Raw genomic sequence first — 23,067 nt, 5'->3', positions numbered from 1 at the left:
TTTGGAATCCCGGAGGATCACTGAAGCCGGAAAGCGGACTGTTCAGGAGCCACTACTGTGACAAGTCTCCTAGTTGGCCACTAGTTGGCTACCTCTTCTCTCCACTTCACTAGCCCTACATATGCTGGATCTAACACTCTATTACAAAACCAGCACTCTTCTTTTCCACTTGCCAAACCCCATCTACCAGCTAGGAGGGAAGCGAATAAGGCACAAGCCTAGCTAGTGAGATGTTCAGAAGACTACACAAAAGAATCAGAAGCTTGCCGTCAATCCCTCTTCCACACATCTTTCACTGCAGCCTTTGTGTAGGACCCAACCGAACAACCGGGGTGGCACCCCTTCCACTTCAGTGACTTGAACATAACATTGAATTTGACCCAATATATACGTTATTATCTCCCAGCAGTACTTCTGAGCCTCACTCAAGCAATAGGAACATGTTCTACAGAGCACACAGGGAAGGCTGGGGCAGCAGGTTTCAAAAACGCACTTTATTCCAATGTGAAATGAAGACGTGATGGTTTAAAAACAAGAAAACGTTCTTGACAGCTGTGGGGATGCCTTGCTGGCCCATGCCCATTCTCTTTGAAACAAGGTCCCTGGACAGATACTATCCATCAGCAGCTCCAGAAAAGCCCCAAGTAGAGGCTCTGCCTACAACAGCTCCCTCAGGCTCAAAGGGTGGCCATCTCCTTCAGGGACAGCAGACAAAGAGAAGCTACACAGGCAGGGAGGGGAGAGAGAGGGCAGCCAAGGCAGTAGGAGCCCCAACACCCCAGAGCTTCTTTGTATAAGTGCTTATATGGCAAAGACCAAGAAGAAGCCAGGCTCCACAGAGGTGACAATCACTCCTGTGCATGGCACTTTCTCTGGGATCCACAATTCAGCCCTGGGTCCCCACCCCTTACTCAACTGTGCATTAGGCAGCTCAGGTTAAAATGGGGAGAAAGATACATTCAGACTGTTGGCCCCCAAGGTTATGCTCACCTGGGGTACAGGGAGCAGGGAGGCAAGTCAAAGCCTGTGGCAGGACCTCCTCTCCTGCTTGGCCAAAGCCAGGCACATGGATGTGTGGGGTCTACCACTGCTGGCCCCTTCCCTTCACCCTGAGGCTACAGGTAGGCCAGGCCCAATCACAGTAAAGCCACTGCAGGTCTCACCTTGCACCCTACCAGATATCTGGCTCCCCCTCCCTGGACACACAAAAGCCCCCATCTTTTTTGGCTTAAACCTGGACTTTAAGCCAGGCTGGACCCAGGGGTAGTGGCAACAAAAGCAGCAGCCATAATGTCAAAACATATAAATGACCTGAGAAATTGCATCTGCATGTCATCCACTCAGAACTGACTGGGCTATGTACATCAGGAAGGACGGAGCAAGACATCCACAGGCATGGACACACATCTGCTTGATGCTGGGGAGACACTTGCCTCCCAGTTGGAGCTGATGCCTACACACTTCACTTTCGTGTCTTCAATTAGGCCTCTGCATTGAATATTCATTGAACCAGTGCAAAACCATCTTTTAGGGGCAGGCAGGCCAGGGCAGGGCCCCAGGCAGATGGTGGGGTGAGGTGGGGGTAGAAAGTGGAGGACTAGCTTCCTCTCCCAATCTGTAGGGCATGCCCCCAGAATTCTCCTGGAATCTGTCTGCATCACCGGGTAAAGGGGCTGCTGGACTGTCCATCTTTCTCTCCTTTTTTATCCCTGTAAGTTCAGGGAAGAAGGACCTTCCTTGGCAGTCTGAGGGGAGCCCATGTCCTCCAGGGCTGTCTCTGGCTCAGGCTCAGTGGCTCTGGGTTCTTCAGCCTTATCCCTGTTTCTGTTGGCCTCCTGGAGCTGGTGTCGCCGTGCCACCTCTGCCTTTAGGTTTTCCAAGTCTTTTTGGCTAAACATTAGGAAGCGAAGGTGGAGTCAGAGTAGCCTGGACCCTCAGGCACCCTGCATCTTCCAGTACACTGCCACTCAAGACAGTGGATATTGTATGGAACGGGTGCCCCTCCTAGAGGATCATGTGTTTGACGCCAGCTCACTCTAACCCTAGCACCCAGAAGACTGAAGCAGGATTGCTACAAATTTGAGGCTAGCCTGGGCAACATCATGAGGTCATGGTTAGCTTGGGCTAGCAAGGAACTCTGTCACAACAAAAATAAAGGAAAATAAAATACTATAGCTATGTCTTTCTTGGACTACACAGTGTCTGGGGAGAATCACAAGGAACCTTACTACAGGCCATGTGCTTTTAGAGTCTTGAGCTCTGCTCATGTAACTTAAACAGAAGCTAAGGCTGACTGCCAGGGCTGGGTGGAGGCCCTCACCTGAGAGGAATGAAGAGGATGCCATTGATGACATTGAGCTGCTCCAGGACACTGGCCATGCTGGGAGCTGTGAACTGAGGGTGGTGGGGAAGGCCAGGTTAGTGTGGCCCAGCAAGAGGCTAGGGCACCGCACCACCCCACTCAGCTCAGCTCCATACCTTGAGGGGTGGTATATTGGCACTGGAGCCATTACGGTAGATCTCATTCATGGTGCGCTGCAGGGCCACAGCCTGCTGGGTCAGGCACTTGAGGTACTCAGAGCTCTCCTTGGTTTTCTCATGGTCCTCACCTAGCTATAAAGGACAAGAGCCAAAGCAAAGGGAGATCAGGGCTGCACAGATGGCCACAGGCACAGCCTTCTCAGCCCCTGGCGAGGCCCACCTGCGTCTTGTAGATGGTGTAACCTTCCTTCTCATGCTGGAGGGCTGACCGGAACTCAGCTTTGCTCTCATAAACCCGGGCGACAAGGTGGTGGCTGGGAGGAACAGAATATATGGGGCAAAAGAGAGACAAGAGGTGGAGAGCACCTGAGGACTAGAGCCCTCCCAGGACTTCCCAAGGAGCCACTCAAGGAAAGGGCAGGGAGTATAGGTAGAGCGTCAAAGAACTGTTCTAAACTGCGTAAGACAAAACTGCGTCCCTTCCCAATCACACTGTCTCTCCAAGAGTTTGTGGGGGTCTTAGCCAGCACTGCCTCACCTGAGAGCCACCTTAAGGGCCTTGGGCCCATGGTACTTGGTAGTGACAGCTAGTGCATTTTCCAGGAAGCGCAGGGATAGATCATACTCCATTACACCATGCAGCACTAGCCCGATGTTGTTCTGGGGGATAAGGAAGAAACCAAGTCAGCTCCTCCCCTGCACAAAGTCCACCATGGTCTGTTCACCCACATTCTCTTCTCCAGCACTCACATCCAACAATGCCATCTCAGGGTGATCCTCCCCAAACACAAGCAGCATGAGGTAGCGGGCGCGGTACAGGAGGCTCAGGGCTGTGGACAGCTGGCTGCTGGCAAAGCAGTACAGGGCCAGGTGCATCTGTAGGTGGGGTCATGGTGGGTCAGGGTAGCCTCAGGCACCCACACCTACATGCCAACCCCAGCATGGCTACTTACGTATTCCTGGATGGTGTTGGGGTGCTCAATGCCCATCACTCGTTCACTCATCAGCACAGCCTTCTGTTGATTGCTGAGGGCCTGTAAAGAGATGGTATCCATCTCAGGTGAGCACTGCTCCCCAACTGAGCAGCCCCACAGAGCATGGGCTAGCCTGCACACAGACAGCAGAAGGATAACGGCTGCTGTGACTGAGGTCTTCGCCACAGAGACCATCTGAAACTCATCATTCTACATCTTCTTCCCTAACAAAGCCTATGTAAAACAAAACAGATCTGAAAATGCCTATGCAAAAACAGACAGATCTAAAAATGCATTCATTTCTAAAAAGCTTTCCTAGGACAGACTCTGATAAAGAGAGCAGGCGGGGCCCAAAGCATACCGAGAGCCTAGGGCCAGCAAGATAGCTGGAATACAACCACAAAACACTGAACAGGAGACCATCAGCTGGTCTTCCCATGGTCACTCAAAGGCCAGGTATTGTGCTCTGACTCACAGGCTCTATTGCCTCCATCTCTGAGCTGCACACGTCATGTCTGCCTTACAGAGCACAGGCAACTACTGGGTTCTCCCAAGGACAGTAAGTGGACAGTTGATAAGCTCACAGAACAAGAACTCTGGAGCTCTCTGGATGCCACTTGCTCCCTATACATGGAAACCCATTCTCCCTGTTTTAACATGAGGGTGAGGGTGGGGTCCCCAGACCTTTCTTTCATGCAGCCCCAACTAATCCGTGACAGCCAGAAGTGCCAAGGCCTACACACCTCAGCATAATCTCCCATGATGTAGTGGAGGCGGGCCAGAAGACGCAAACAAGCACAGATCTCCACGTGCATGGCTCCATAAACATTATTGAACAGGTTCAGAGCCTCATTGATGAGCTCACAGCCTTCCTTCAGGAAGCCTACGAGGTAGCCGGGGTGGCAAGGTCAGGACTGGGCAAGAGACACTCCCATTTCCCCCAACCCACAGTGCCACGCACCCTGCTGTACTTTGGCCTGTCCACTCTGGAAGAAGTGGAAGGCATCCGATGCCTTGGGGTTGACATGCTTGACTACAGGGAAGATATTGAGCACATCTTCCTCAGTGAAGGCAGGCTTGTGGCGGCTGTCAAAGCTGTATTCCTTCAGCAGAATCTGGGGACAGGGCCCAATACCCAAAGTCTCAGCCAATGACACAAGAACAGCAACTCCCAGTCTACCATCACAGGAGCAGCGACTACCATCTCAAGAAAGCTCCCTTCCCCTTGTAGTTCAAGCTGGAAAGGAGGGCCCACCTGGATCCCGGTTTTCAGTGAGATCTCCCGCAGCAGTGTAATCTTCTGCAGCCCGTAGGTCTCCACAGCCTGGTCCACAGAATCACTAGGGGCAGAAGCAGGGCCTGAGCAGCCCTATACCCATCTGCCACTCTGGACTCAACTCCAGAGCCCGTAACCAATGCTATCCACTCACTGCTCAGCATTAAACCTCACAGACAGCCCTCCACTTCCCCACGCTGGTTCCACATAACTGCTGGTTTGCCTGCTGTCTTCACTCCACTGCCCTTAGACCACAGGCCCTAGATGCTGCCCCACTCCACACACCCCTCCCCAGTCACCTACACCCGTGGTGACCTCTGACTCCTGTGCCCATACCACTCAAGGGTGAAGTCAAAGTAGTTCTTAGCCTCCTGACATATGTTCTTCCAGAGCTCTTGGGGGGTCATCACAGCCCAGGCAGTATTGTCTGCAGCTCCTGGGGGCCGGTTTTTCCTCCTTTTGTTCCTTTTCTTGGAGAGCAGCTCATCAGCAGGCAGGTGGGCCACAGGGTTGGGGTAAGAGCTCAGGAAACAGTTCAGGAAGTGGCTGATGGCAGCTGAGAGGCCTGAGAGCTCCACTCCCTGAGCCAAGTTTTGGTTGAAGTCAGGATGGCCCTAAGCCCCCACCCAGGGCTTTTCTCCAGGCCCCATGCCACCCAGGGAGATCCCACCAAGTTGGGGAAGAGTGCGGCACCTGTAGATATGTCTTGAAGATATGCTTGGCAGAACGTGTGATGAGTTCTCCAATGCCGATTTTCTGGGGGGGTGGGAGTGGGGGTTGTCAAAGAAGGAAGTCTCAGGCAAGTTCCAGGCCTCCAGCTGCCACTACCTCCCATGCCAAGCCCCACTCACATAAATGTGGTCCAGCTGGTCTCTGGCTGGGCTCCGCAGCACCAGATCCAGCACCTTGCCCAGGTATCGCATGTTGATGCCACGCTGGCGCATCACCTCAGCCAGTGTGGCCCCGTCCATGGGCAACACAGCATACTCTGTGCAATCCTTTACCTGTGGGGCTGCATCAGGTCAAGACCAGCCCTAGCCCTTTGCCCCTACCCCGCTGGGTCTTCCCTAGAGCCCTAAAGGAAGGACAGAACTAAAGCCCTGGCTTCCATGAGGAAGAGAGGGCACAGGGTGTAAAAAAGGCACAGGAACCTATCCCTGCCTTCTATATAAGCAAAAGGAACAGGAAGAGCAATCCTGCCATTGGGAAGTAGCCGGACCTCTTGGGTAAAGACCTAAGTCTCACAGGTGGCACAGGGTCATCTGGTCATGTGGGAAGAAACCACAGCTTTACTCCAGTTATCCTGAGAGACTCACAACCTGAGGCAAAAATGGCACCTGACCCAGAGATATGTGGCTAAGAGGAAGCAAGCCTGCCATTCAGGAAGGAGCCTAGGCAAAACACTAGTGGAATCAGTTGGACAGGAAATACTAGGCCCCTGCTATCTGAGCCTCAAAGGACCAGACTCTTAGCCTTGGCAGGGCACAGTCTGTCTATGTCTGATGCCTCCTTTGACTTACTGGTGCTGCCAGCATGCCAGGCTAGGAGAGGCCAATGCAGCAGCCATAAGGAGGTTCTATATGTGATCTAGAGACCAAGGAGCATGAGTCAACAAGGTCTGCAACAGCTTCCCTTTTGGCAGCCCCGACCCAACCTTTCACCCCCTCCCTCACCAAACCAGGGATCTGGCAGGAGAGCAAGAAGGCAGCCGCATCTTTCAACAGCTGCTTCTGGTCCCGAACTTCATCCTGGCAGGACTCAGGAAATCGAACCCCTGGGAAGGTAGAGCAGGAAGGCTTGAGCCAGGCAGATGACATCAGCAGGGCAGCTTTCTGCTGATGAAGAGCCCAAGCCCATCCCATGATGCTTTGCCTCAGTTGCAGGGTTCACTCACTGATTATCCATTCTTACTTGCCTGGGGAGAAGATGTCAGGATTGAATCGAATATCAAAGGCCGTGCTGCTGATGGAGCCAACAGCCTTGCAGGCATTTCGGATCACCTCTCGGCTTCGAGGGTCTACTGTGGAAATGGACGAAAGGAGGTAGAGCTGTGCTACTGTGAGCCTCTTGCCCAACCCACTCTAGGGATGCCTGCCTGCCTCTCTCAGAGATCATGAGCCCCCTATGGCTAAGCTGCCAGGACAAGCGTGGGCTCTCCAAATGAGCACAGGAACCCCACCTGTGCCATCATCTGAGGCGATGGTCTCTGCCAGCTCCTTCACCTTGGCAAGGCCACTCATACTGCTGCCCTCCTCCTCACATTCTGCTTCAGGTCCTATTGAGTCTTCAGATTTGGTCTCTGCTGAGGAGGGAGGGCCACCATTCTCCAGGGAGGTGGAGGTCTCCACCTTGCTGGCCTTCTGCTGCATCAACTGTAAGGCAGCCAGCTTCATGAAGAGAAGGTACCTAAGAGCAGCAAAGCAGGTATGATGAAGCAAGGGCTATAGACTGTAGCCAGGCTGTCCAGTGGTTAAGAGCACTTGCTATTCTTATGGATTCAATTTCCAGTACTGACATGGTGGCTCCCAACCATCTGTACTTCAGTTCCAGAGAGTCCAATGCCCTCTTGTAACAATTACAGGAAACAGGCATGCATGTGGTACACATAGATGTGGTCAAAAGAGTCATACATATAACTATAGCAATTAACTCTTATACCTTTAATCTCAGAACTGGGGAAGTAGAGGCAGAGGCAGACAGATCTCTGAGTTCAAGGCCAGCCTGATCTTCAGAATGAGTTCCAGAGAAACTTTGTCTCGAAAACAAAAGAACAAAACAAAACAAAACCCAAAAAACCAAAAAGGAAGGCCCAGACTCCAGGTCTCTGGGCCCAAAAATGTTGGCACCGGAAAAGCTATCCCGTTAGCATAGGGACACACAGACTGACCTGTCATATGTGCATACCTGTCTGTACAGGCTAGCCACCCTCCAGAGAGGTCAGAGCAAAACCAAAGTGTAATGTTGCACATCTGTAATCCCAGCCAGCACTAGGGAGGCTGGGACAGTATTGTGAGTTCCTGGCCAGCTTTTGCTACACAGTAAGACCCTGCCTCAAAAGCAAATAAACAAAACTCCACTAAACTGTCCTCAAGTTAGAAGACAGCTGGGGAATATGGGGGAGGGGAGAGGCTCTAGACCACGGCTCTCAGCAGTGAGGAAGAGGAATACCAATGGCATCTGGAAAGAGTTCATCGTGGTGTGAGACAGCAAATGGGTACAGTCAGTGCCAGCAGCCCAGCACTCTGAAGCCCCACTTCCCAGCCCTGTACTGTGACATTCTTCCTGTCATTATATTATTATATAACACATCTATTTATTAGGAGACAGGGTTTCTCTGTGTAGACCAGACTTGGCCTCTAACTCTTAGAGATCCACCTGCCTCTACCTCCTGAATGCTGGGATTAAAGGTGTGCCCCACCATGCCTGACTTCGTGTCTTTATGCGGGTGTACATATGTGCACAGGGAAGCCACGGGAAGCCATCAGCTGTCCTGCTATATTAGCTCCACCTTACTCCCTTGAGACAGGACCTATCACTGAGCTTGCACTACATAGCAGCTAGCAAGCTCCTCTGAGGACCCCGTCTACCCTCTCCCACAGTGGTGGCAGCAGGACATGTGCTGATGGCCCAACCTTGTATGCTGATGCTTTGGGGAATCTGAATCCAAGTCCTTGTGTTTCCATCATAAGCACTCACTCACTGAGCCCCTCCCAGCTCCTGCTGCTCTCAGCTCCACATCTGCACTGTCTGCTATCTCCTTAAAAGCCCAGGACCACTCTGCTGGAAACTCTGGTTAGCCACTTGCTAATCTACAACTGACAGAGGCCCTGTGTTTGCACCTGGAGATCCGAGGCAGGCAAAGGCTGATTAAAGGTTTATAATCGGGCTCTGGGAAGTAGGCTGGAGTTTCCCCCTTCCAGGATTTCCCTCAGAACAGATGATTCTGAGCCAGCTTCCCTGTCATCTAGGCCAACAACAGCCACTCCTCACCTATGCTCCACAAAAGCATCCACTAGCTCCTGGCGCAAACAGCACAGCTTGTGTCGATGGGTTCGGGGGAAGCCAGCTCGAGAGCACTCCTCAGGCAGCTCCTCCCCAGGCACAGGAAGGAAGTTGAGGTCTGGTGGGAAGGTGCGCAGTAGGTCAAGGATGTAGTGGCGCCCATCATTGCCAATGATGCCCTTACACTCGACAGAGGAACAGAGCTCCACCTCTTCGTCTCGGTCATTGAGCACTCGGTGACGCAGGATCTTGAGGGGGCGGCTGGTGCGCTCCAACAGCTCTAGATAGCGTGGGTGTGACACCACTGTCTTGCCAAAGTCAATGGAGCCATAGATGACACTCTGCTCCTGGTCCCGTTCCAGGATGCCAGGGATGATGGACTGAGCTGTGACTCGGTAGCCACGGTAATCCACTACCACTGTACCCAGTGTATACAGTCCCTCTACATCCACAGCATTGTAGGTACGAACACCATTCAGGTCATTGGTGGGTGCCACATAAGCTGCCACGTCCCCACCAAAGTCTTTGTAGTGGTCCCGGACATCAAAGCCCAGGCTAAAGAAGATGTTGTTCCAGATAAACATCTGCATCTTGGTCTCCTCACTGGGGTTGATGGCCATCACATTGCCATCAATAACTGCCATAGCACCCCTTGTGGCTGCCGCTGTGAAATCACTGTGCACCTGGGAAGGCCAAGGTTGGGAGGGTGAGAGCACCAAGGTACACCCTATCCTGGCCCAGATTACCTAGATGGTAAAGGAGCCAGGCCCTGGACATCAAGGAACCCTAGCCTCAGTTTCTTCATATTTAGAAATGGGAAACAGCACCATTTCTTAAAATCATTTTGAGACCTCAACAGTTCTACTGAAAAAAACAAAAAAACAAAAGAAAACCAACCAATCAGGAACAAAAGGAACAAAAGGGAGTTTGCAGGGACAAATGATATGGTTCAGCAGGTAAAAGTCCCTGCCACCAAGACTGACTACATCACTTCAATCCCTGGACCTACCTACAGTAAATCCCTGCCTGCCTCACACTGATTGCCCTTCCCCGCCCATGCTCACCACACATGTGCACACACATTATATCTCGATGTGCTACTGCTCCAGAAGTGTCCCAGCAGTGCACCTGTGGCTCAGTAAGAGCACCATGTGATCATGGGAGGACACAAAGATGACCAAGAAAGGTTACTCCCCATTCTATGGTCTCAAGAATCACAATGAAGCCACAGCAAACAATCTGAGGTGGTTTTCTGGGAGTCAGGAGGCTGACAAACCCTGCAAACCCATCTCCAGTGTTGCCAACAAAGGTAGGCTAGGGCCAGCCTCTAGTTTTCTCTTTACCCACAAGGCTAGTGACAGGGAGGCTTAAGGCTGTAGTCACCTTGAATATGGCTCTTTCTCGAAGCAACCGCTCAGGCAGATTCTTGCGGGGCAGCTCCCTTGTTGTCTGCAGCTCTTCATTCCAGTCCCGGGTCTGTGGAGGAACCAGGGAGGCAGAGGCAGGCTCAGCCTATTGACTGCTGACCTGCTTCTTCCACTTCCCTGTGGAGAGTTCCCTAGAGATCAGAGAGAGCCTACTGATTGTGCATAGGAGCCTGGCAACAAGGGCGGGTCTGGGTAGCACCTGTCCAGGAATGTGCTCCTCGTAGCCCAGCCTCGAGGTGTAGGCGTCCTCGGCACGCACACAGTCCATGGCATGCTCCGCCTGGGGGGCTGTCCAGCTGTATACCTGGAACGGGGTGGCAATCCTCTCGAACGGGTGGCGCTGGACCCTGTAGCAGGCAGGGGAATGGAAAGGTGGGACACCCCTCCAAGCTTAGTGCCCAGTTGTGAGCTTCTCTGAGGCCCTCACTGTTCTGGCATCTCCTACCCACAGATGCCAACCCGAAGTCAGATAGAGCAAATGCTGCCCCCTTGAACCGAGGGACTCTCGGGCACCGGGACAACATTTCTTCAGGCAGAGGTGCTGGTGTGGGGTCTAGCCTGTGACTGGAGGCAGGACAGGAGCTACCTTTTCTTCTGCAGCACAGCAAAGTTCTTTTTGAAGGTTGGGCTGATCTGGTTGAGCAACTCTACTAGGGAATGGCTGAGGAAACGGGGGCTGGCAGGCTTGGGGTTGAAGTGGTAGGCTGTGGACCTGCAAGGAGAGGGGTCACTAAGCAGGTGCCCTAAGTATTTGACATTAGACTCAGAACACGGGGATACGCCATGGCACGTGAAGACTAGCAAAGACTTACTGATTCAGGTAGAAGCCCCTCGTGGATGCAGTGATGCTGACTTGCCGGTCCTCAGCAGTGATCACAAACAGGTACATGAGGTCCCCATGCATCTTGCGGTTCCCAGGAGGTGGGTTCCAGCCACTCATGGTGAGCACTTTCAGACACTGCAGGGGCTGCACAAATGGTCAAACATGAGGAGACAGGATCCGCCCACCAGGGTCTTACTTCCTTGATGCTCCTAAAGTCTTACCTTCCAGTCACGGTTCTGGGGCTGCAAGGGACACAGAGGCCGCTCCCGGCTCCCTGGCAGGATATACTCAGGTGGTGTGCAGTCGATGGGGTCCATCTCCAAGCCTTTCTTCCGCTTCCCACTGTCTGAGGAACCCAAGGCTGGTGGTCAGCCAGGAAACAACTATTTCTGTTACTTAATGTGTCCCTGGCTTGCCTTAACTTCAGCAAACCCCATCCCCCCAGCCCTTTAGGCCTTTGTCCCTCTGCACAAGTCCAAGTGCCAATTTTTCCCGCACCTCCTAAGTCACCATCAGTGAAGACACTCAGGAAGGACAAGGAGTTACAGTCAACTCCATTGAAGGCATCAGATGGGTCCAAGCTCTTGAGGAGGTCTCGGACATGGCGCACGTGGATTCGGGCCTCCCGTACCGTGTAAGGCTCTGCCAGAATGAGGGAAAGCGTTACTATGGCCCTATTGGGATAACCTGACTTACAATGAGGTTTTTATGGGGGTGGGAGGGTTGGTTGGTTGAAAATAGAACACAAGGTCTCTATAGTTCCTGCTACCTTAGAGTTAGGTAACACAGACTATCCTTCAACTAACTGCTATGGCTGCCTCAGTCCCCCAAGTACTGAGATCACAGGCAGAGAGCATGTGTCCAGCCTTCTCTCCTTACAGTGCTGGGGTGGTGGAAAGGTGTAGAATTAAACTGAATTTACAGCTGTTGGGGTACCTTAAAACTTCCATTTTTTTTTTCAGGGTGGAGACAATGTGACAAAGCTTAAGACAGGATTATGTGGCCCTGGCTAGCCTAGATCTAACAGTGATCCTCATGTCCTGGCCTTTAGGTGCTAATAGTAGACACAGATCACCATGCCTGTTCAAGTTTTTATTTTCCATTTGGTTTTTAACTTAAGTGTGGGCGTATCTGTATGTTTCTGTGTTACTGTCCCCATGTGGGGAGTGGAGTGCTCATGGAGGCCAGAAGCGGGCATCGGAACCCTGAGACTTACGGCTGCTGTGAACTGCCTGACTGTAGGTGCTGGGAACTGAATCCAGGTCCACCAGAAGAGGAAATGCCCTTAAATGCTGAGCCACACCCCCAAGCCCTGAACTTTCCAATTAGGGTTCCCACTTTTAATTCTCCTGTCAGCCAGGTATGGTGGGACCTCACTAGACTCCCAACCGCTGTGGTGTAGGATCAAGAGTTAGTTCATCATTGGGCAGTGGTGGCGCATGCCTTTAATCTCAGCACTTGGGAAACAGAGGCAAGTTGATTTCTGAGTTTGAGGCCAGCCTGGTCTACAGAGAGAGTTCCAGGACAGCCAGCGCTACACAGAGAAACCCTGTCTCAAAAAAACAAACAAATAAACAAACAAAAAAAAGAGTTAGTTCATCTATATATCAAGCTGAAAACCGGCCTTGTACTGTCACCAAAAAATTTCAAAATTCCACAAAGTTAAACACCTAAGCTGGGTTTCTGATTTACACACACACTCTTGTTAGTGGGATCCTTGTTTGCAAAGAACATTGTACCGCCTCTTCAAGCCTACTCAGGCCCTGGAAAACCCATTAAAGCCATGGGCTTTTTGTTCAGATACCTCCAGTCCCGTGGAGCTGTTAGGGCTCCAAAGCCTCGAGCTCATGCTCCTCAGGGATTGCGTAAGGACTTGACCTCTCAAGAACCCAAGAGTCAACAATGCCCTACAGTGTGTTTGTGGATTTTAGCCATTTCTGCAACGACAGGCGGCTCTGACTGACTGAGCGTCATCTGCAGTAGACTTGCCCAGACTCTGCACCGTAATTTTCCCTTTCAGTTTTCTGAGACAGGGTTTTATTCTGTAGTCCAGGTGAACCTCCAGTTCACAGCAACTCTCCTGCCTCAGCTGCCCAAATGCTGTGATTGCAGGCATAAGCACTGTGCTGTTTCCATATCTGTTCTTAATGAGCTGAGATTCCTGGGGCTTCTCTCTGAGCCTGCTGCAGGAGCTGCTTTTCTACAACCATCTTCCCACACCAGAGCAGAAGACCTGCAAACCCGACACTGACATCCTCTGTCAAGAGCCAGGAAACATCCCTGCACTTAGGAAGCACAGGAAGGCGAGTCTCTGTAAGTTCAATGCTATCCTGATCTAGAAAGTATGTTCCAGGACAGCCATGGCAACACAGAGAGGCCTTGTCTCACAATATAAAACAAAAAGCAAACAACAAAAAAGAGAGCTACAAATCTTTCTTGGTTACGAAAGAGGTAACACTTATCTTTTCAGAATTTGATAGGCTTATTATTCCAATCCTAGCTTGGAAACTGGCTGGATTTTTAAAAATGGAGACTGAAGTGTTTAAACTGTGGGCTGTAAAGTAGAAAGAAAGGGTGTGACAGCCTGAGTTGCACTTTCTGAGTCAGTACCCCCTTCATGTGCCCAGATGGAGCACAGGGACAACAGTAACAGTGTCTGTTAGGATATCTGGCCTAATTCTGGGGCCCTCGTCTAGAAGCCACCAGCTCAGTCTAGACCAACCTTCCACAACTCGGAGCACTGAGCCCTCCTGCAGCCCCTCCACACTGCGTAGCTCTGAAAAGTGGTCCAGCATATTGCCATCCAAGTGCAATGAGAAGCAAGTACGGTGACAAGTATCCTCACGGTCCATGAGCACCTGGTGGATCTCCTGCACCATCTCCTGGGGGGACACCTGCCAGGGAGAAAGGTCACTCCAGTAAGACACTATATGGGTAGGTACAGGCTGATACCAGGCCAAGTACCTGGGCTCCCAGAATAAATCCCCTAGTCTGCTACCTTTGGGGTTTTAAATTTTAAATTCCAAGCCCTATCCAGGAATACCATATTCATCTATATCTATGTTTATATATATACTTATACTATATGAACTTAGACAGAGCATGGCCCAGACCTAAACTATGTATAGGAACCAAGAGCAATTCCTTAACCAGAGGATGGACAAAGCAGTGGAAACAACACTAAGGCCTCTAGAGCAAATGGCTCTGGCTTTGCCAGTGGCTGCTGGAGCTTGTCCTTTAGTCACAAGGCAATGACCTGAACGCAGCTGCATCTAGTGTGCTAGCCCAGACCTGGGCAAAAGCAGGCCCACAGGTCCAGCACATGCAAAGACAAGGCTTGGCTTCCAAACCTCCTCCTCTCTAGCAGCAGACTCTAGCCTGGTCCCTACCACATCTTCCTCCATCTTACCTGCAGGGAAAAGGGCTCGATGCCAGGGGCCAGGATCTTCACAGAAAAGCCTGTGTCCTGAATGACAATGACTTCCTGTCCAGTGGTCTCATCTCCAGGCTCACCCTCATCTAGGCCATTTTCCCTAGGTGGCTCAGATGTCTCTTCTTCCTTCTTCAAGTTCTCTGAGCAGTCACCATTCAACAGCATGACCGAGGGGAGATCTGGGAAAGGTGAGAGCTGAGTCAGATGGGCCTAGCTGGGCAGGTAGGGCTTTCTACCTCATACATCCAGTTGAGAGTAAATCTGTTCCACAGACCCACTAGAGACCAGCCCCCTTCATTTCATCCATGTAAGGCATTGCCAACTCCTTTCCACATGCTGTGCCCTCCCTTTCCATGCACTGTTCCTCACCACAGCAGTCAGGATTCCTCTCCAGGGCCACAACGGCACACACCAACCTTCTCCAGCAGCAAGGCCTCTGCTCATCTCCAATGATCTATTCTCTCCAGTGATCCTGAGCCCCTCCTACCTCATTTCTCATATGGAGTCAAAACTCTCCATCTGTGAGCTCAGATGCCAGTGCTAGCCTGCCGTAAGCTTCTCAACCAAGTCAACTACCATCAACACCTAACTTCCCCTTACATATCACCAAAGGCTCATTTTGTTAGAATAGAGTCTATTATCCTGGACAAACCAATCCCTGATCTCTCCCTGGTACCTTGTTGCTTACCCTAAATCTGCAACCAACTCCTAAGTGTTGGGGCTCTGCAGCCATGGCCTTGGTACAGTTTTTCAATATCAAAATCATAATTTCTGAACCCTTCTGATAAAGCACTGATGACTCACGTGTGGCCAGCATTCTAGGGCACCTGAAACTAGTCTCTGCTCTGCTAGCTGCCTTCCTCTCACCTCTGTGCACTTGACTATGTGCCCCTCTACAGAGACACACACACACACACACACCCTGTTGAACTATTCTATAGCTTCTTCTGGATCATTCTATCACCCATGATATACTGATTGGGCAAACTCCAAGTCTTTTGTTTTGTTTTTCTTTTTTCCTTTCCTTTCCTTTCTTCCTTCCTTCCTTCCTTTCTTTCTTTCTTTCTTTTTTTTTTTTTTTTTTTTTTTTTTTTTTTTTTGAGACAGCGTTTCTGTGTGTAGCCCTGGCTGTCCTGGAACTCACTCTGTAGACCAGGCTGGCCTTGAACTCACAGAGATTTGCCTGCCTGCACCTGGCCCTTCCAGGAGGCTCATTAAGTTCCAGGTACATAAACTTTCCCCAGAGCCTTCCCAAATGACCTGGGCTGGCAGAAGTACCAGCCCCATCACTGCCTCTAGGAGCAGCCACTCTGCCACTGTGAATAGCTGTTCTACTTTCTGCCTTACTCTAGCTCAATGAAAAGATATCACATTAATTAATGCTAGTCTACATTCAAGCCCAATATTTGTGTGCACCCAACTTAGCATGCTGTGGGAAGAGAGGAGCAGGTGACATTCCTACTCCCCCACCCCAGCGCTAAGGGGAACAAAAGAGATGCCCCTCCACCCTTGGGAAGCCAAGGACCTCCTCTCAGAAACCCTCCAGCTAAACATAGGTCTGCCTGGATATCTACTTGGCCAACAGAGAGCTTGGCCCTAGCACCTGTCAGCCAGAATGAGAATGGCCCCCTTGGCTTGTAGCCCCACCATCCCAGCTATGAACAGGACTCTTCCAGACAGAACAGCCCAGCTCCAGATGTCAGCCCAGCCCAGCCAGACCCCAGGGCCCCTTTCCTACCCTGCCAACAGGAGTGCAACAGGGTAAAAGAGCCCAAAGGCCCAAATCAAGGGCCTCAAGGAGGCAGACTGACTCAAAATGGATAGGCAACACCAGGGTCATGAAGAGAAGCCTCAGCCCTTTTCCTGTACCCATAAACTTAATAGTGGGTAAATAGGACCTTTAGGATTTCAGATCTAGTACCAACTCATTAATCCCAAGAAAGGGTAATTGAAGCATAGGAAGGTCCAGCTCATACCACTAGCCACTACGGGCCTCCAATAATGATATCTGTACTATATCACATCCTCTCCAAACCAGGAGTACCTTACCATCCAAGAACCAAAGGACACACAAACTATCCCTTTCAGTGACCCAGCAGCCCCAGGCGGGGAAGCCTCAGCCCTTAAGAAATGAACAATGAATGGTGGCGCACGCCTTTAATCCCAGCACTTGGGAGGCAGAGGCAGGCGGATTTCTAAGTTCGAGGCCAGCTTGGTCTACAGGATGAGTTCCAGGACAGCCAGGTCTACACAGAGAAACCCTTAAAACAAACAAACAAACAAACAAACCCAAACAAAAAAACAATTACTCAGAAGGCAGAAGAGGTAAGTGGATCTGAGTTTGAGGCCAGCCTGGCTTACAAAGCAAGTTCCTGGACAGCCAGGACTACATGGAGAAACCCTGTCTCAAAAAAAAAAAAAAACCCAAAAAAGAAATAAACAACCCACCCCAAATGAACCCTTGGCTCTAAAGATGGAGCAGACAAGGGGAAGGCAATACTAAAAGCTCCCTGGAGATGACTTTCCAGGTTGGCAATCTCCTAGAATGGAGGCAGAAGCTGGAAAAGCTCTCACTCAATACAAGAGACCCAGTTTTCATCACTGAAGGTACACAGTAGGCAGTTAAACCTGGACTGTAATAGACAGCCTGTGTTCCACACATTTGCAGTAAAGGACAAGGGAGTTAGAGGGGAAGGCAAAGTGAACCCAGCCTTTTTTCCTAAGTCCAGAGACCTGGACCCTGGGATAGTCAGATTTAAGAGAATGTTCCCTGGGGGCTTCTTCTCCTCCACTGGGACCTGAAAGCCTCTCCACCACAGGACTTGTGACAGGTGATTTCTCTGGTTAGTCACTGGGTCCACACAGCCCCACAGCCCACCTGGGACAGTCAGTAGCTGCACTCTTCTTGGCTCTGAAGTCTCAGGACTGCCATGGCAGTAAGGCAGCCAGCTCCCCTGATCAGGCCCAGGCCCAATGCTGCCTCTGTCCCTTGTTCCAGTCTCTGCTTCTATCCTTGTGGTAATGCAGCTGGTCGGCTCAGGGCTGGAGCTCCAGCTGGCTTCAGGTTTCAGTGGGGCCAGGCCTGCTGGGGCAGCCCCGGGAAGGGCACATTCCCCCTGCCTCTCATTCTGTTCAAGGTCGGGCAGAAGGACAACTGAGGGCCAGGAGGCCCCACTGGCTTCAGGACCTTGGAAAGAACTACTACTAGCACTTAGGCCCACCTCCCCACACACCTCAGAAAAGGGATCACTGCTAGTGAAGCCATTAGGGGAACAGAGGAACCCAGCATTTGGGGTACCTGGGCCCCTTTGGATAGAAGGCGTAGGGGGCAGGCTGGCAGGAGCAGAGCTCAGCAAGGGGGTCCTCTCCTCAGTTCCATCTACACGGGACATAGGCAGGACTGCTTCAGCCAGCTGCTGACAACAGCTGGCACAGACCCGGGCCCAGGCCATCAGCCACCCCTGGTCCACCAGCTACCGACAGAGCACCCTGCCTTCCTCTTAGGTCAAAGGACTGGCTGGGGCCTCTGGTTCCTGTTGTCTCTTGCAGGTGACCTGGCAGCTGGCCTCTTCCTGAGAGTCACTGGTTCTAGTGAGAGGGGGATGGGCTCACAATCTCCCAGAGGACAACTGCACCCAAGCCTCAGGACTTCAAGCTGCACCAAGAAGTTGGCAGACTACCTCTTCTCTTCCCAGCAGCCTGTGCGCCACCAGGAGAAAACCAAGTGTCTTCCCTGGGGAAAAACAGAGCTGCCAGCAAGAGGCTGAAGGCCATCACACCGTGGAGAAGCAGCATGCCCAGCCTCGCCAAGGCGCATTTGCAGGGCCTCTGACTTGTTGCCAGGGCCCAGTAAGGATTGCTCTGGCATCCATACTAACCAGCATGGGGGTGGAAAGGGGTGCAAGGCTCTCACTCCAGGTCCCTCCATTCCCAGGAATAGCTAAGCAGACCCTTAGCTTCTCTTCAGCTCTAGCAGGTTCTGAACTTCACACTACGACCTGAAGCAAGAAGGGCCAGATCCAGACAGAGCTCCATTCCTTTTAACCCTCTCTTCAAACACACCCTAATCCCAGGAAGGGAGCAGGCAGCCCGGTAATAATGCTAAAGGATGCCAACACTGTCTCCACTCTAGTTCACTCTAAGCTGGTGTTCACTCTAGGCCATTTCCCCAGAAGGACCACATTCAAATCAACTATCCCATCTCACTCAAGGAAACTAAAGCTCCACAAGTGACCTGTCCAAGTTCACAGAAGCAAAGGCTGTGAAGCTAAGTCTAGGAAAACGTATGTGTGTCAGTGTCCCAAACCCAAGCTCTGAGTACTACTTTCAGAGTAAGGTCTATTGTCATGCTCCCCAAGGGACCAGGCTACAGCAGTGCCTTCCGCTTGGAAGCCTAAGGACTCAGCCCAGGTGGGGCATGAGGCCACAGGTCTCTCAAGTACTCTGCACTCAGATCCTTGGAGGACCTAGGTTTTAGGGAAGTGAAATAAAAAGGTAGTCCTCTGCAGAATGGGACCAACTGCCTGAATGGCACTTAGTGCATGTGCTAATAACTTACTCCTACTGGAGAGATCAGAGTAGAAACACAACACATGGCCGTTCCTAGCCAGAGATGGTCACAGGCAGGAGTTACAAAGTGGTCCGAGTAACCACAAGTAGCCTGTGTGTGCCACTCCAGTCCAACAGTCTTCGGTGACTGTGCCAGGGCCAGGCCACACCCAGGCTAAGCAGCAGGTGAGGCTAGAACAGGAACTCGAATCCCAAATATACAATGCCCCATCCTTGAACCCAGGGCTTCAAGAAAAGTGGACAGAGGCAGAGAGACAGCTTATGGAAGACCTGTTTACCTCCTTGCTGTTTCCCTAGACCACAAACAGGTCCTCTAGGTCCAAGTGATGTTCAGTTTTCTCAGACACCACCCAAAAGAGCTTTAAGATCCTTCTGGAGCTCTTACAAGCCCCTGAATTCCCTAGTCTGCCAGGTCCCCTTCAGTTTCCACGCCCAACTCAGGCAGCCCTCCTCTGTACAGAAGGAACCTGACACACTACTGTGAACTTGAAAAACCTGCCTGTTCTCTTAACCCCTAAAAGTTACTTTATTCCTACGGTAACTGACCCTTGCCTGTCTTGATCCCCTCCTCAAAGGTACTGAAGCGCTCTAGAAAAAGGAGCTGAAGGTCAGGGGCCTACACTTTGATACCCATGCAGAAACCTTACCATAGGATAGCAGAAAGGTGGGGGAGGGTGGGGGAGCAGGACACACGACACAGGCTCCACTTATGTCTCTTCTTTTGAACAGATCCAAGATGGCCGGAAAATGAGTGTCAGTTATCTATACCAGTTTTCTGGGACACAGAAGCCAAGGCCCTACCAAGTAGAAAGTCCTGTGTCCCCAAGATGAAGAACTATGGTCTGACCCCAACCCAGCACCCCCCCCACACACATCCCCAAGAGTCCCTCAGCATATAGTTAAGGGAGCTTCATTCACCAAATATCCTCCACTACCATTCCCAGTTCCTAAGTTCCCTGAATCACATACATGATAAACCAGCATGCCCACCTCAGCTTCCTCTAGGCTGGGCTGGGGTAGGCTTGGCGAGCTTCCCTAGAGAATGAAATCACTATGACCTTGGACAAGCTGCTTCATATCTCTTCAGATCTCTTTGATGGAGGGGAAACAGCCAGCTCTAACCTTCTCTTACCCAGCCTGTCCATGGATTCAGAGCCACGACATTTTCAGCATTTCTTGTGCGGTACAACTCAGGCCTTGTCTTGGGCAAGGTAAAGTCCACTGGGATGGATAACAGTCTAGCAAGTGTCAGGCCCATCAGGGCCATCCTTATTGCCATGCTAGCCCTAGTCTGCTCACCGAAGACGGGAAGAATGAGGAAAATGAGTGAAGAAAAAGAGAGATAAAGTGGGTCTGCATTCTCTGGCGTCCTGGGTAGAAAGGACCAGGCTGGCCCGGAAGAAAAGTGAGGAGACCCTAGGAAGCCTGAGACTTGGTGAAAATAACAGAGAGGGCACAGACTAAGTACAAGAGAAGTAGGCCCCACCCTTAGACAAGCCTCTGCCACTCCCAAAGCCACTGCCTCTCAGCCCCCACGGGGGAGAGCTGGGAGCTCCACTCCACACTAATGACCTTTGCCTTAAAAAAACAGCAGCTCTAGTCTGACCCACTTTTCGCAATAAGGCAGGTTAATGATCAAGTTCAGGCACAAACACCTCCCCCTGACAAACAGCTAGGCTTTGCCCACACACAGACAGGACCCCCCCCAACCCCACCCCCAGATCAAGTGGAGGCCAATAACTAAAAGAACTGAGACCACTGCCTGATGACCTGGGGTTAAGCCCTTGCCTCTAAGACTGTACCAGAGACAACCCACCCCAATAACACACACACACCCCAACTTGCGCTCTTCCCATAGTCCAAGTTTGGGCAGCTCCAAACTGAGCCTCACTCACAGTGCTGCAGCTCTGCCGCACAGGAACGTCTAGGACAAGAGAACCAGAAGGAGGCTGGGCCCGCCGCAAGTGTCACTGCCCCCAGCCCCAAGTGCTCCCCAAGCAGGGGCGCGGAGGGGGTGGGGCCGCCGGTTCCATCGGTCTGCGGCGGCGGCGCACCCTGAAACCAAACCGCGTGTGCGCGCACGTGTCCCCCGCGATCTTGCGCGCGTGTGTCCGCCGTGGCTGCCCTTCCACGGTCCCCACGTGCGAAGTCCAGGCCGTAGCCGGGGGTGCCAGTGAAGGTGACCTTCAGGGCGGGGGCGGCCCAGTGAACCGCCCACACTGACGCGGAGGGAAGACGGTTGTTCCCACCAAATCCCGAGCCCTCCGGCCCGACTCGGCCCGCGCCCTAGCCCAGCTGTCCCTGCCCCCCCGGCCCACTCACTCACCAGCCGCGTTCGGCCGCCCCTTGCCGCCGGCCTGCGAGCCGTGCTCCCGGGCGCTGTCGGCCGGGGCGGCCGCCGGCAACTCGTCCGTCTTGATGACCATGGCGGGAGCGGGCGTCCGGCTCGCCTGAACGCGCCGCACGCCGCGCCACTAACCCAAGTGCCCTGCGCGCCGCGGCCGCTGCGGGAAGGACGGAGTCACCGGCCCACGTGGTGCGCGCTTTAGCCTTTGACCCCGCCGCAGCTCCCCTACCCCGCCCTCGCGCCCGGCCTGCCCACGGCAGTCGACGAGGGACAAAACACCAAGCACTCCGTCGTCAGTCCACCGATACAGTGACTCTTCTTTCAAAGTCTTAAAGGCAACGCGTCCGGGCTCAAAGGAGAGAGGGCTCGGCCCCCTGGTGAGGCGGGGCTTCCGGGAGACGTTTCCTAGGTTCGCCGTCCGTTGGGCGGGCGCCCGTGACCTTGGGTGGAGACTTGACTAGGACTGCCTTCGCTCACTGTTCCCCTCCCCCAGTGACCCTCTGCTTCTTATTGAGAATCTGCCAAAAGAGCGCGTCGTTATAAGGCAGCTTTGTTACCACGACCCTTGGTATCCTTCTCACGGAGTGGGCTCTTTCCTACCGAAGGGAAGGGACTAGAGTGTATTTGGATTATTGAGGAAGGTGTGCAGGTTGCAAATAAGCATAAAGTGTCAGAAACAGATTATGAAAACTTGGACGGAGCAGCACGGGCTCCTCCTCTCCTATCTGTATAACACACAGACACAGACACACACACACACATACCAAACACACACACACATTCTCACTTCCAGGACACTATCTTGGTTTACGTGAAGGACAATGAGAACCAAGGTCACAGAACAAGTTTAGATTTAGATCAATAGATCGGTCCTTACTCTAGTTTCTATTTATTTTCCAGTTCTTTTGGTTGGGTGGGGAATAAGTGAGGTCCGAGATTGCAGAGGAGTTATTTTTCTTGTGTGTGCCCTACTGAGTACTGAATTCAGGACCTCTGGCATGGTAAAGGTGTCTACCGCTGAGAGACAGCCCTAGTCTCAGGTGATATTTAAACCAAGTCTATCCAGACAGTTATGTCCAGGCAGAGAGGGAACAAGGTAAGCCTTCCATGCACAGGTGGAGAAGCCCTTTGTGAAGCACTAAGCGCAGTCTTTACACTTGCTAGGATTTAATGGAACCTGGCAGTCTGAAGCTGAGATGGGAGCAGTCTACACACACCCTTGTCGAAGTTGCAAAGAAAAGTTAAATCTGCTTTCCTTGTAGGGATGTAGTGTGACCACAAGGGCCTGTAATCCCAGTTCTTGATAGGTAGAGGCTGGAGGACCTGAATTTTGAGAGCAGCTTGGACTACATAGCAACACACTGTCAAAATAGAGTAAATAGGAAACCCAGTTTGCCCTAGAGCGCATGTGATGATGAGAACTGTAGCCAATAGAAGAAGGAACCCTCCATTGAAGGGAGAGGAAGTAGAGAAATTTATACGTCAGAAAGATCCTCTTGACTGTTCTGTGAGGGCAAAGGAGAACTGAACAGGACTAAGGAGAAGGGATTTCAGGCTATTGCACAAGACAGTTGGAAAAATGATCAAAAACTTATTGCTGGGTGCACATAGAAGAAATCAGGCAGACAGGAACTGGGCGCAGTGTTTCCATCTGTCATCCCAGCACTCAGAAGCCAAGGAGAGGATGTAAAGGGTTTAAGGTTAGCCTGGGCTACCTGGCTAGACCCTGTCTCAA

The 23,067-nt window shown here is 51.9% G+C and overlaps 1 protein-coding gene across 4 annotated transcripts; it reads right to left on the bottom strand.

Annotated features, from left to right (window-relative positions):
- Positions 1-473: 473 nt before the first annotated feature.
- Cluh (clustered mitochondria homolog) lies at positions 474-21,614 on the bottom strand. Of its 4 annotated transcripts, XM_031353034.1 has the most exons (27): positions 21,312-21,612; positions 20,821-20,909; positions 14,393-14,595; positions 13,706-13,877; positions 11,482-11,625; positions 11,205-11,329; positions 10,973-11,127; positions 10,747-10,872; positions 10,360-10,507; positions 10,117-10,209; positions 8,722-9,416; positions 6,911-7,137; positions 6,647-6,751; positions 6,405-6,505; positions 5,583-5,735; positions 5,425-5,487; positions 5,068-5,312; positions 4,711-4,795; positions 4,417-4,570; positions 4,199-4,338; positions 3,435-3,515; positions 3,232-3,357; positions 3,020-3,141; positions 2,702-2,795; positions 2,479-2,613; positions 2,321-2,394; positions 474-1,890 (listed from the first exon to the last, which is right to left on the bottom strand). In XM_031353034.1, the coding sequence occupies exons 3-27, from the start codon at positions 14,579-14,581 to the stop codon at positions 1,704-1,706; spliced, it is 3,939 nt and encodes a 1,312-aa protein (XP_031208894.1). In that variant the 5' UTR covers positions 14,582-14,595; positions 20,821-20,909; positions 21,312-21,612; the 3' UTR covers positions 474-1,703. The 4 variants fall into 4 exon arrangements, with proteins under 4 accessions (XP_031208894.1, XP_031208892.1, XP_031208890.1 ...); XM_031353032.1 differs by lacking the exon at positions 20,821-20,909 and having other exon boundaries at positions 6,647-6,748; positions 21,312-21,614; XM_031353030.1 differs by lacking the exon at positions 20,821-20,909 and having other exon boundaries at positions 21,312-21,613.
- Between the last annotated feature and the right edge of the window lie 1,453 nt (positions 21,615-23,067).

The sequence above is a fragment of the Mastomys coucha genome, unplaced genomic scaffold (genome assembly GCF_008632895.1).
Source record: "Mastomys coucha isolate ucsf_1 unplaced genomic scaffold, UCSF_Mcou_1 pScaffold5, whole genome shotgun sequence".
Lineage (NCBI taxonomy): Eukaryota > Metazoa > Chordata > Mammalia > Rodentia > Muridae > Mastomys > Mastomys coucha.
The sequence above is the reverse complement of the archived record's forward strand: the minus strand, read 5'-3'. Positions and strand labels throughout refer to the sequence as shown.

Bases quoted from the DNA above. Each gene is read 5' to 3' on its own strand.
- Cluh (XM_031353030.1), bottom strand. From the start codon at position 21,411: ATGGTCATCAAGACGGACGAGTTGCCGGCGGCCGCCCCGGCCGACAGC. The intron at 13,878-14,392 runs GTAAGATGGAGG...TCTCCCTGGCAG, and splicing joins TCGAGCCCTTTTCCCTGCAG to GTGTCCCCCCAGGAGATGGT. The intron at 10,873-10,972 runs GTAAGTCTTTGC...CTCTCCTTGCAG, and splicing joins AGGGGCTTCTACCTGAATCA to GTCCACAGCCTACCACTTCA.